The following is a 13,726-nucleotide window of genomic DNA, read 5'->3' as shown; positions in this document are numbered from 1 at the left end:
CCTAGTGACTTGGGAGGCTGAGGCAGGAGGATCACAAGTTCAACCAGTCTCAAAACCTCAGCAAGCCTTAAGCAAATAGTGAGATCCTGTCTCAAAATTAAATTTAAAAAAATAAAAATAGAGAGGATCATTTTGCAAGTTGAATACAAATGCTATGAGGTCCCAGAAACCTCTCAGCACACTAATATTGCCATGAACACTTTGCCATTTAGAAGTGATTGTTAAAGCCGTTGACATTCACTAACTCCTGGTCTCAGACCTGAATGCTGAGGATAGGCCACTGACTGCCATCACTCATCCTGTCAAGTCCCTGTCTGAGTCCTTTGCTATATAGGTGGACCAACACCTGCTTCTGGCATAGATAAGACAACACCCGAGCCCCCATTCGAGGCACTGATGCACCTCACAAGAGTACTAAACACTAAGGGCTTAAGAGGTGTGTGTGAGTGTCCTCACTTACCAGTTTTTCCCGTGTCCCTGCACATGAGAAGACTTGCTAACTCTTGGATTTCTTTTACTGTACAAAAAGGAAAAACAAAAATGATAGGAAACAGGAAAAGCCCTAGGGGATGTTCAGAAATGAGTGTGTCTTCCCACTTGCTGGTGGGCGTTTCATCCTGGGTTGTTAAGGCAGAAATTCACAATCAGTGACTCCCACCCAGTTGTACTAAAGACCACTGAGGACGACTCTGTAGTGATTCTGGGTGTAATACACATTTGAAGGAGTTGCCTTTGGGAAGGACCTAGCCCCTCACACTCCTGTGAAGGGCAGAAGCAGAGTGTGTTGGTCTTGGAAGTCCCAGGCTCTTCTGAGGTTTCTGTATTCTATATTCTGTGTGCAGCCCCACAGCAGGTTGACAGGCATTGTTTCAAGGAGAGAAAAAGCACAGACTAACTGCCCCCCCCCTCAGGTTTCCCTGGGACACCTTCTGTGGTAGCTGTTGAAGCAGGGCTGGTTTTCCATCCAGAAAGCCCACCCTGCAGGGGGAGTCCTGGTAGGTGTCCTGGCCAGTCTGCTCTTCTGGGGGCAGTAAAGGAAGAAATAGAAAATTTCAGGTTAGTGGAGTTGATTTATTTCCAGAATGTGAGGAAGCAACATCTGAAAAGCTCTAGGAACTTTGGGATTAATTTCTGCCCCACCATGACCCTCCTCGAGGTCTCTGGGGTCTGAGTTGGGGTAAATTGTATTGGCTTTCTTGTGTCATTATGGAAGTACTATGGCATTTCCTGGAGACTCAGTGACCTTAGCGTAAAAGCAGTCAATAGGATCCCTGCTCACTTAAGGTTGTGAGGTCCTAGGGTAAAATATTCAGTCTTTGACAGCATAAGACCTTGCTTGAGTGTTTCTGGTTTATGACAGTAATGACAATCTCGTCGGTCAGTGCACACAGAAGGTATCCAGTCCTCTAGGAATATCCTTCTGCAGGTCAGGCTAATACTAAGTCAGGAGCAGTTTGACTATTGGATCATGAGGAGCCCCCCAGGAAAAGTCTCCTGAAGGGGAACCATGCAGCTTCTGAGTGGCCAAGTCAGTCTCAACTCCTTCACCCTCCCCTCCCCTGTCATCTTGGTTATTTCTCTCTCTCTCTCACACACACACACACACACACACAGCCTAGTGCTTAGTCCGCCTTGGGCTCTGTCTGGTGACCTCATGGGTTTCCTATTCATGTCACCCATCTCCTCAACCTGTCTTTCTGGAAAGGGCATTATTAACATCTATATTGGAGTAAAAATGTGGGGGTGTCCCTATAGAGCCATAATAATCACAAGAAAATAAATAATTTTGTCTCTCCTTTTTGTATTTCATAGTGATGAAAATGCACCCAGGGAAACGTAAGCCTTTTTTAAAAAATATACATATATATTTTTACATGGGATGGAGAGGATTGTGTAACCCTATGATGGACTTAAAAGTCATATTAATAATATCTTTAAATGACATTAAAATAATAGATACTTCTAGGTAAAAATAAAGTGTGACACCTCTTAAAAAGAGGACTGGCACATCGAAGGCGCTTAAGAAATACTCATTTACCAAATGAATATTTTACATGTTAAAATTACTGATCCATAAATAAGTCATTTCCACATTTGGGATCTGCATACTCAACAAATTGTCACTTACCTTTCGTGACCCATACTTTTTCTTTGTGATCCATGATATAAACCCTTCATCTAGAGATAACATGGTGTATTTAGTGGCATTTACTTTTTTTTTTTTACTGTATAGAAAACGGTAATAGTGGTTATCATAAGGATCATTTATATAATGACCTATGTCATTCCTGTTATGACAAGGTCAAGAAACTCTGAGAGTGCATGTGTGTCCCGTGGTGAACCTTCGCATCCCATGTAGACATTCTGAGCTGTCGGCATGCTCTTGATGCCCTGCACTTCTCTCTGCGTGATACTCTGTCAATGGCTAGCTCCAACCTTGAGCTACATAGCATTTCATGATGCCATAAGTTTGAGATTTCAGTGACTTCTTAACAATGCAAATGTGAAGCAACTAAAATTTTGTGTCATCAAAAAATGCTACTTATAACTCCAGATCATTACGGTTTAAATGCATGCACACTTTAGCATTTTTCTGTATCAAACTAAGTGCTTACTGTCTTCCAGATTTACCCTTCTTCCTTTTTCTCCTCTGTTCTCCTTCCTTTTCATAAACTATGGTCAACCAGAAAAGGACCTCCAACCTCTCTTTCAAAATCTTTTCACAAATTCACATTTTTGGACGTAAGCCACTTTCCGTGATCCTGGACATTCACTAAGTAACTCTGAGCATTACCTGCCAGGTGTCCTCTTCTGAGGCTCCACTAACACTTGGGTTGTACCTGTCAACCAGGGGACTCCCTGTCTGCTGAGAAGAAGAGGGGCCAGGAAAAGCAAAGGCCAGCAGGGCAGCCCTGAGCTCTCTTACATAGTGGGTGTGGTGTTTATCAAATCCACACAGCTGGCCCCAAACCAGTGTTCTTTAGCACACCTGCAAGGGGTACCTCAGGTGCAAAGGAATGAGTCTAACTTCAATGTGCAGGGGATCCACCTTCTCTTAGAAGCCTAGACTCCACATGGGATAATCCAGTTAAATGGTCACCATGTTCAGGGGAGCCCCCAGCATGAGCTCCCACTAAGAGTTTATATAGATAAATATACAGTCCTGGCAAGTGCATCCTTATCTTAAGCAGTGTTGCCTATAACAGCTTATGCTCTACCTTTGCCAGACCTCAAAATCAATAAAGTAGAAAGGTATTTATCTCTTCAGAAGGGTGAAAGGTTTACCCAACTTACAATATAGAATATCACAAAAATTTCAAAACTTTTCAATTTAATATGCCATTTCCGGGAAAGAAATAGTATTTGTGTATCCAGGCAAAATACTATAAACAAGATCACTTACAAAAAAAGAAAAATTTCTTCCTCACGGTTCTGGAGGTGGCAAGTGCTAGCCCAGGTGAAGTCAGGTTCACTGGCTTGTTCATAGACGGTGCCCCTCCCTGTGTCTCACTCAGGTGAAGGAGTGCGCCAGCTCACTGGGGTTGCTTGTCCCAAACTCATCCCCAAAGACCCTCACTTCCTAGTGCCATTCTCTTTGGTGACTACGATCTCAACTTATGAATATTAGGGTGACACAAGCATTCTGGGGGCAGTAAAGAAAGAAACAGAAAGTTTCAGGTTAGTGGAGTTGATTTATCAGAAGGTGAGGAAGCAGCATCTCAGAAGCTCTAGGAATATATGGGTTCATTTCTGCCCCAATGAGAACCTCCTTGAGGGCTCTGGGGTCCAAGATGGGGTAAATCCTGTTGAGCTCTCTTGTGTCATTATGTAAGGACTATGGCATTTCCTGGAGCCTCGGGGTCCTTATGTGTAAAAGGAGACAATAGGATCCCTGCTTACTTACAGTTGTGAGGTCCAAGGGCAAAATATTCAGCCTGTGATAGCATAAGCCCTTGCTTGAGGGTTTCTGGTTCATGAGAGTAATGACAATCTCATGGGTCAATGCACATAGAAGGTATCCGGTTCTCTAGGAAATTCCTTCTGCAGGTCAGGCTAATATAAGGTCAGGAATAGTTGACTATTGGTTCATGGGAAGCCCCCCCAGGAAAAGTCTGCTGAAGGGGAACCATGCAGCTTCTAAGAGGCCAAGTCAGTCTCAACTCCTTCACCCTCCCCTCCCCTGTCATCTTGTTATTAGTTACACACACACACACACACACACGTAGGCTGCCCTGGGCTCTCAGTCTGGTGATCTCCTGTGTTTCATATCCATGTCACTCATCTCGGGTCATCGTGTCTCTCTGGAATGGGCATTATTAATATCCATGTCGGAGTACAATGTGGGGGATGTAGCTGTAGAGCTGTAATAGTAACAAGAAAATAAATAATTTTGTCTCTCCTTTTTGTATTTTATAGTGATAAAACTGCACCCAGGGACACGTAANATATATATATATATATATATATATTTACAAATGGGATGGGAGAGGATTTTATTATCCTATGATGGACTTTAAAGTTATATTAATAACATCTTTAAATGACATAAAAATAATAGATACTTCTAGGTAAAAATAAAATGTGACACCTCTTAAAATGAGGACTGACACATAGAAGGTGCTCAAGAAATACTCATTGATTGAATGAATATTTTACATGTTAAAATTACTAATCCATAAATAAGTCATTTCCATCTTTGGAATCTGCATATTTAACAAACTGTCACATACCTTTCTTGTCCCATACATTGTCTTCGTGATCCATGATATAAACACTTCATCATAGATATAACATGGTGTTTTGGTCTCATTTATTATGATACAGTATAGAAAATAGTAATAGTGGTTATCATAAAGATCATTTATATGGTGTTCACAATCCTGTTATGACAAGGTCAAGAAAAGTCTGGGAGTGCATGTGTGTCCCGTGGTGAACCTTCTCTTCCCATGTAGACATTCTGAGCTCTCGGAGCATGCTCTTGATGCCCTGCACTTCTCTCTGCGTGATACTCTGTCAATTGGTAGCTCCAATCTTGAGCTACATAGCATTTCATGATGCCATAAGTTTGAGATTTCAGTGACTTCTTAACAATGCAAATGTGAAGCAACTAAAATTTTGTGTCATCAAAAAATGCTACTTATAACTCCAGATCATTACGGTTTAAATGCATGCACACTTTAGCATTTTTCTGTATCAAACTAAGTGCTTACTGTCTTCCAGATTTACCCTTCTTCCTTTTTCTCCTCTGTTCTCCTTCCTTTTCATAAACTATGGTCAACCAGAAAAGGACCTCCAACCTCTCTTTCAAAATCTTTTCACAAATTCACATTTTTGGACGTAAGCCACTTTCCGTGATCCTGGACATTCACTAAGTAACTCTGAGCATTACTTGCCAGGTGCCTCTTCTGAGGTTCCACTATAACTTGAGATGTACCTGTCAACCAGGGGGCCTTTCTGCTGAGAAGAAGTGGGGCCAATATGAGCAAGGGCCAGCAGGGCAGCAGGGAGCCCTCGTACTTAGTGGGTGTGGTCCTTTTCACATCCACACAACTGGCCCCAAAGCAGTGTTCTTTGCACCTCCCCCAAGGGGTTCCTCAGGTGCTAAGGAGTGAGTCTAACATCAATGTTCAGCGGGCTCCATCTTCTCTTAGAAGCCTACACTCCACACTGGACAATCCAGTTAAAAGGTCACCGTGTTCAGGGGAGCCCCCACATGAGCTCCCAGTAAGAGTTTATATAGGTAAATATATAGTCCAGGCAAGTGCATCCTTATCTTAAGCAGTATAGAAAAATAAAGTGTGACACCTCTTAAAATGAGGACTGACACATGTTGTGGGGGGTACAGCTGTAGAACTGTAAGAGTCACAAGAAAATTAGTAATTCTGTCTTTCCGTTTTGTATTTTATAGTAGTGAAACTGCACCCAGGGACACATAAGCTTTTTCTTAAAAAAATCATATTTACAAATGGGATGGGAGAGGATTTTACTGTCCTAATGCAGACTTTAAAGTTATAAAGTTCTGGAGGTGGCAAGTGCTAGACCAGGTGCTGTCAGGTTCACTGGCTTGTTCATAGACGGTGCCCCTCCCTGTGTCTCACCCAGGTGAAGGAGTGAGCCAGCTCACTGGGGTTGCTTGTCCTAAATTCTTCCCGAAAGGCCTCCATCTCCTAGTGCCATCCTCCTGGTGACTAGGATCTCAACTTATGAATATTAGGGCGACACAGCTTTCAGACCAAAGCAAAAGTGATAATAATAATAATAATAATAATAATAATAGAACAATAAGGTATCAAAATGGCAAATAGACTTCATCTCATTTGCTGCCTCTAGGATAAGGTGGATGTGTGTTGGATTTGGTTGCTAGATTGCTAGGTTGTGAGAGATTTGAAGATTGATTCAAGGGTCACTTAGCTCAGTCTCCTCCAGGCAGAGTAGACAGGGCTGTGGCCTGCCTCATACACATCTCCTGTTTCATAGGGTAGCATGCTTGGAGGAGATCTTATACTTATGGACTGAAATTTCAAGGTCAAAGGAGAGTTCTCAACTATCTCTAATGTCCCAACATCAGTTCTTCTAGGACTCTCTGAATTTGTAGAATTGGTTTCTGGTCTTGACTTCTGTTTGCAAGGTCTGCAGGTGTCCTCTCTTTATCAGGAAGTGTCATTGAGTTGGCTTAGAGGATTCTAGCAAGACAGGCAAGCCTGGGTGGGAAGTGTACTGAGGGTCAGGTCTCCTGGTGGCAATGCTGAGGTGGAGTATGGGATGTGAGGTGTTTGAAGGGAAGTCCAGGTGGACCTTCTGAAGACTCAGTCCTCTGGGGCAAATATGCCCTGCCAAGAGTTGCCTTCATTGGGCTAAATGGAGACTAGGTGCCCCCACCTCTGTAGCACTTGGACCTGGGCTGCTCAGGAAACAAAGCCCTTGGGCAGTGCAATTGGCAGCAGAGCAGGCCCTGAGAACTCTGGAAGCAGGAGGCCCTCTGCTGACCATGCTCCCCACTGCTGATGGCAAGTCCTTTGGGAATGTGGAAGGTACAGCATTATGGCGTCCTGAGGAGTAGGAGGCTTTGGAGAGATTTTGCATCCAGAAGTCCTCTGCAATTAAAAGGGAGGATCAGGTTGTACTTGGTGGTACATGCCTGTAGTCCTAGCGACTTGAGAGGCTGAGGTAGTTCAGCCAGTCTCAGCACCTCAGCAAAGTCCTAAGCAAATAGTGAGACCCCATCTTAAAATTTTAAAAAAAGAAACAAATGGGATTACTTTACGAGGTGATAACACAAACTTTGAGGTCCCAGAAACCTCTCAGCACACTAACATTGCTATGGACACTTTGTGATTATAAGTGATTGTAAAAGGCATAGACTCTCACTAATTCCTGGTCTCAGACCTGAGAGCTGAATTCTGAGAATAGGCAGCTGTCTGCCATCACCCATCCTGTCATGGCCCTGTCTGAGCCCTTTGCTACATATGCAGGCCAACACCTGCCTCCAGTATAGATAAGACAACACCTGAACCCCATTCGATTTGCAGGTGCACCCCACATGAGTACTGAACACTGAGGGCTTAAGAGGTGTGTGTGAGTGTCCTTGCTTACCAGTTTTTCCCATGTCCCTGCACATGAGAAGACTTGCTAACTCTTGGATTTCATTTACTGGACAAAACTGGAAAACGATAATGATAGGAAACAGGAAAATCCCTAGGAGATGTTCAGAAATGAGTGTGTCTTCCCACTTGCTGGTGGGCGTTTCATCCTGGGTTGTTAAGGCAGAAATTCACAATCAGTGACTCCCACCCAGTTGTACTAAAGACCACTGAGGACGCTTCTGTAGTGATTCTGGGTGTAATACACATTTGAAGGAGTTGCCTTTGGGAAGGACCTAGCCCCTCACACTCCTGTGAAGGGCAGAAGCAGAGTGTGTTGGTCTTGGAAGTCCCAGGCTCTTCTGAGGCTTCTGTATTCTATATTCTGTGTGCAGCCCCACAGCAGGTTGACAGGCATTGTTTCAAGGAGAGAAAAAGCACAGACTAACTGCCCCCCCTCAGGTTTCCCTGGGGCACCTTCTGTGGTAGCTGTTGAAGCAGGGCTGGTTTTCCATCCAGAAAGCCCACCCTGCAGGGGAGTCCTGGTAGGTGTCCTGGCCATTCTGCTCTTCTGGGGGCAGTAAAGAAAGGAACAGAGAGTTTCAGATTAGTGAGGTTGATTTATTTCTAGAAGGCGAGGAAGCAACATCTCAGAAGCTCTTGGAACATAGGGATTCATTTCTGCCCCACCAAGACCCTTCTTGATGGCTCTGGGGTCCAAGTTGGGGCAAATCATGTTGCACAGTCTTGTGTCATTATGGAAGTTCTATGGCATTTCCTGGAGCCTCAGTGTCCTTATGTGTAAAAGGAGACAATAAGGTCCCTGCTCACTTAGGGTTGTGAGGTTACAAGCTTTAAAATATTCAGCCTTTGACAGTGGAAGCCCTTGCTTGAGGGTTTCTGGTTTATGACGGTAATGACAGTCTCATCTTTGTGTTATACTGATATTTCTGATGGAACCCAGAGGTGTTCAGAAGATAAATGTCCATCCTGTTATCAAGCCAGGGCCACTTAGCTTATGAGCTTACACAGGTGGGGAGGGGGCTTCAGATGCCATGGGAGACCCCATTGGGTCTTCCATTCAGTTTAACCTGAGCCCCTTGTACCTTCCCGTTGTTGTGAGTTCCATGAGTGCTCACACCAAAAGACTTCAAATGCTGCTACATCTCATGACAAAGCCAGGTTTGGGAGCAAAGAGGATAGTGCATGGATAAGGATCCCAGCCCTCTAGGAAAGTCCTTCTGCAGGTCAGGCTAATACAAAGTCAGGAGCAGCTCGACCATTGGTTCCTGAAGAGCCTCCCAGGAAAAGTCTCCTGAAGGGGAACCATGCAGCTTCTGAGTGGCCAAGTCAGTCTCAACGCCTTCACCCTCCTGTCACTCCCTCCCCTGTCATCTTGGTTATTTCACACACACACACACACACACACACACACACACACCCTTTCTCTCCTACTAGTTCACTACATGCTCCGTGGCTGGTTGTTTGCTTCTGTCTGAAGAAAGAGGCAACAAGTCCCCCGGGAGCCTGGAGAAGCCTGGCATTGCCTCCAGGGATGCTTCTACCTCCCACACAAGTGCCCCCCGCAGGGGGAGGCATTGAGGGGCTTATTTCCCAGACTTCTGTGTGTTTTTTTTTTTTTTGGTGGAGACAAACCTATTCTATCTAGCTCTGCCTGAGAGATTAGGAGAAAAAAATTGCTCCTTTCTGTTCCACAATGTCTCCAGGGTAGCGGCATGAGTTGGCCTAGCAGCCCTGGGCTTCGGGTCAGGCCATCTGCCCTGCTTTATCCTGCACAGTCCTCTGAGCCCTTCACAGCTACCCCCCATTTTCAGGAGGACTTGGGGATATAAACACTAGGCCCCAGGTCCCACACCAGTCAGAGGCCAGCTAGGGTCTGAGTTCTTCTTTCTCCTGTTCTCCCACAGGCCAGAGCAGTAGTTAGGTTCCCTAGGCAGAAGTGGAAAGACACAGAGAAGTTGTCAGAAAAAGGGATAAGAAAGAGGCAAATGGTACCTCAAAGTTCAGTTTCTCTGGAAAAGAGATAAATCTGGGTTTCAGATGAACGTTTCCCTTTGTAATGTTTAAAAAAGACATGTTGAGGAAAAACCCAGCACAGGTCCAAGGAGGTACTCCCGTAGACTGTGGCCTTCTCCTTGCTGAAGCTGTGAGTGTGCTCTTCCTGCAGCCCAGTGCTGCAGCAGGAAAGGGCAGAAGGGGACCCCGGTGACACTTGGGGAGCAGCAGCCGCCCCCTCACTGCATGTGCTTTGGCCGCGCTGGCCTAGTGGAAAGTGCATGGGGCCCTTTGGCTGTGTGATGCTCCAGGCCTTGGGGCCACAGAGCCAAGCGGATTCTGTCTACTGGCTGCCTCTTATCTGTGGGTCGGGCTGCCAGAGCCCTGTGTTGATTGCGATCTGGAGCGTGAATCCACACTAACTTGACGAGTGCCACCTCGGCGTGGTGCTTGCTCTGGGAGACGCGTGCCCTGCTGTCATTCCTTGGCTTCTGTTATTATTTTATTAGGGTGAGTGCCCAAGAGGTTTTAGTTCACAGCCTGAATTCTCATAGCCTCCAGCTGTCCCATCCAAGGACCTATTGTCCCTTTCACATCAGAAGATTCCAGAATTAGTTCCAGTTGCTTGAATTGATTCATGTTGCTTGTTACCTGGTTCTGAAGTCTCCTGAACACCCTCTTTTCCAAGGTAGGGTGAGATGTTTGGTCTAGAGTTCCTCAGAGAGGGCATGGCTAGGCAGAAGACCCAGTAGGTCAGTTTGTGTGCCCAGCACCCCTGATGATGATCTCAGAGCCCACTGGCCTTCATAGTGTTCAGCCCAGGGCCTGATGCTGTGGGCCAAAGCAGGACTCTGAGCAGGCTCCTGCCTGAACCCTTCCACAGGGACCCCTGAGCCCTTCAATAGAGCCTGCGTGTTTATTGAATGCATAAAAAAAAAAGAGAGAGAGAGAAAAGACACACAGGAGTAAGTGGATGTGGCTTCCAGAGTTAAATGATGAGTTTGGAGGAATGCCTGCCCTTCAGGGGCTTTGACGCCCCACTGCTCTTCCCCTCTTCCTGGGGGTCTCTGCAGCACTGAGTGCTGATGTGCCTGGCACATCCTGCAGGGTCCAAAGAGCTGTGATGCCCTAAGTCACGGGGGGTGGGAGTGGGATCCAAACTGAAGGGAGTTTGTGGTCTCCCCTCGCACACCCGGTTCTGGTTGTCAAGGCCTTGATTGTGGAGACAGTTAAGATAGCGCAGGACGACTGTTGACTGTTAACCAGAGAGCCGGTAAGGACGTGCGCCAACTGGACACACAGGTGTGCACACCTGGCCACACGTGGTAACAGGGCCCCTGAAGAACTGTCATTTGCTCCTGTCTTCTGGTCCTTGCAGCTGGGCTTCTGCTGCTTCTGGTGGGTGGTCCGTCTGCTGTAGGGTCTGGTTTCTGCTGGTCTGGTATTTTGGACACATGTTCCTAGTGACCCTTACCCGTTCCAGCCTCAGTTCTGCTTGTCGGTCTCTCTCTATATCTCCTCAGCCAGGTGATGACGCCGCCCAGGGCCTGGCCTGCAAGTGTTATATTTATGTATTTTTTTTTTGTCTTTTAGCTCGTTACAATATTATTTCTGAGGTTGAAATCGCTTGAGGTAAGTTTGATGCTTTCATGTAAAATAATTTATAGTACTATAGTTTTTTTTTTAGATTATTAAAACAGATCATCTTAAGTGGAAAATCTAGGTCAATTATGGGTTAGACAGTTTGATTTTGCGTATATATATGTATACGTTTATTATAACGACTCTACATGACTGTGTCATATATGGTCCTGTGTATGTATGAATACATACAAAAACACAGACATGATGGTTGTATATTTATCATAATAAGAATTTTTTCTTATAGTAAAAATAAATTCCTAGGTATTTATGCACTAACCATGTACCTTGTTCTTTAGATATGTTTATATTTTAAATATGAAAATATTTTATATTGTTTTACAATATTTCTGTGATGATTTGGTTTAAAAAATAATAATTCAGAAACTAAAATGATGGGTCAGGACAAATAAGGTTGGACAGGACAATGGCCTCTAGAACCAGTTGTCCCTGGAGTCTTGTAGGAATCATTTAGGATGATGTGTTCATGGTTTCTTGGCCAGGGCAAAGCCAGATTCTGAAATTTTGTCTGACCTTTGTTTCAGCATCAAGACACACAACGTGGAAGGAATGAGACTGTTGGTAAATCTGGGTCTTCGAGAACTTTCCAAATTCAGGAGGAGCTCTGGTGGCAACACAGTGACTCAATGGGACTTCTTGATCTCTGGGTAGAGCTTTGTTAGGAATGAACACAGTCACGTTCCTAGTCCATGTGTCCATCACTATTCAAGGATAATCTTCTCTCCTGTTTATTATTTTTTTTAATACTGAATTTCTATTTAGATACCATACCATATGGGTTTGGGCACATTTCTGGGTCAAACAGTCCATCCGATATTAATACTGAGATTCTAATTTACTCGCATAGGTAGAGTGTGCTGGACACATACAGTTTACAGAAAATGTGTATTTTGTGTATAGTAGATTGTATATACACCTTTGCCACAGCTAGGGTTTTTTTAAACAAATGAGTATTATAAGGTTTTTCTTCTAAATGAGCTTACTATCGGGTCAGTGTTGATTTATTGGTGCTGTTGAAAATAATCCATTTTCACTAAAAGTATGTGAAACCTACAGCATGTCCTTCACCTAGGATTTGCATCTACTTTGTCAATGAATGGTCACGGTGTTTGGGAACAGAATACAAAAGCAGTCCCAGAGTACCCCCACTCTACTACAGTAACAACTGCAAAACAGAGAGATCTTGAGAGAAGGAATGCTGTTTGGCAGAGGGTGGAGATGTTTGAACAGATGCCAAGTGCAGTGTACACTTCATCTTCTGATTCAGGATGAGAATCACCTGGATGTCATCTGATTATTGTGAGAGGGGACTCTGAAGCGAAACAGGGGAAGACCCTGTCATGGTTCTTAGATTTTTGGTGTCCAACATGAATAAAGCCTTCATGCTTGGTCCTTAGAAATATATGAAAGCATGAGTCAGTATCTGTTTGTTTTGGGTTACTCACATTGTCTTTGCCTTTTTCAAAAGTGATCGGCAATGAAATATTGTCAAACCAAAGTAGCAGTGATGTCATGCATGACATTCAAGATGTGGGCTTTGTACCAGGTCTTTTGAGTGAAGATCACTGTCCTGATTTATTTCAATAAAAGGGGGCTTGGAAATTGCGGTCCGTGTGTTCCTTCCTTGAGTAGACCCAGACACTGTCAAATTCTAGGCGATGAAACGTGACCTGGGGTTGTCTGTTTAATCCACTACTTTCCCATCCCCCAAGTGCCCCCAGTACAGAGAGAATGCACCCCACTTCCCCAAAGTCAGCTGCCTTTCAAGTCCTCGGTTTTACAGATCTAAAATGACTATTTCTTAGATAACCGTCTAAGCAGCAATATCCACATTCAGATCACTCACAGCTACACATACACTCCTAAATATCTGTGTGCACAAATGGGATTTTTGTTAAACTATGCACAAGAGGCCAGATAGTGGAGAGTTCTTTTAGAGGAAATCATCCCTTGTTTTCTTAAAACCTAATTTTTATATCCCACATTAAAAAGTTTCAATTATTTAAACAACGGATTGTAATACACCACAGCTCAAGTCCTGCACCTTTCATCATGTGCTTTTCAGTACCTTCTACTGCCAAATGCACTAGTGGTGGGATCTGGTCCTAAAGATCCCATCTTTTCCTCAGCCCCAGAGAACACCCTCTCATTTTCTCTCTCCTTCTCCCTTTTGCAAATAATTTTCATGAAAGAATTCCTAACACATCTCTAATCACCTGCTCACCTCCGTTGGTTCAGCCACTGTGAAATGGCTTCTATCCCACACTCCATTCCTTGGAGAGGACTTTGTGGACCACTGGTAAAGATATCAACATCTTTGAGGCTCCCAAAGGAACCCTCTGTCTTCCTGGGCTTTACTCTGTTCTCCATATGCTCATCTTCTTTCCTGTCCTTAAATTTAGTTGGTGTTCCCAGATTTTCTCCTGGTCCACCCCTCCCTGTCTCCCTGGACAATTTTATCCACCCTC

General features: G+C 44.5%; 1 protein-coding gene and 1 long non-coding RNA gene across 5 annotated transcripts in view; both read left to right on the top strand.

Annotated features, from left to right (window-relative positions):
- Prom1 (prominin 1) overlaps window positions 1-12,860 on the top strand; it is a 113,879-nt gene extending 101,019 nt beyond the window's left edge. For all 4 annotated transcript variants that reach the window (XR_007341029.1, XR_007341030.1, XM_048784229.1 and 1 more), the window contains 2 exons: window positions 11,190-11,228; window positions 11,783-12,860. Coding sequence is in view for 2 of the 4 variants with exons in the window: in XM_048784229.1 (XP_048640186.1) it covers window positions 11,190-11,211 (22 nt within the window). In the remaining 2 variants the exon portion in view is untranslated. The remainder of the gene's footprint in view (window positions 1-11,189; window positions 11,229-11,782) is intronic.
- Window positions 1,816-7,668, top strand: LOC125610937. The gene is made up of 2 exons (XR_007341031.1): window positions 1,816-3,467; window positions 6,055-7,668. It is a non-coding gene; the product is annotated as an uncharacterized LOC125610937 (long non-coding RNA).
- Window positions 12,861-13,726: the final 866 nt, after the last annotated feature.

The sequence above is a fragment of the Marmota marmota genome, unplaced genomic scaffold, assembly GCF_001458135.2.
Source record: "Marmota marmota marmota unplaced genomic scaffold, marMar, whole genome shotgun sequence".
In the NCBI taxonomy this organism is placed as follows: domain Eukaryota; kingdom Metazoa; phylum Chordata; class Mammalia; order Rodentia; family Sciuridae; genus Marmota; species Marmota marmota.
The sequence above is the reverse complement of the archived record's forward strand: the minus strand, read 5'-3'. Positions and strand labels throughout refer to the sequence as shown.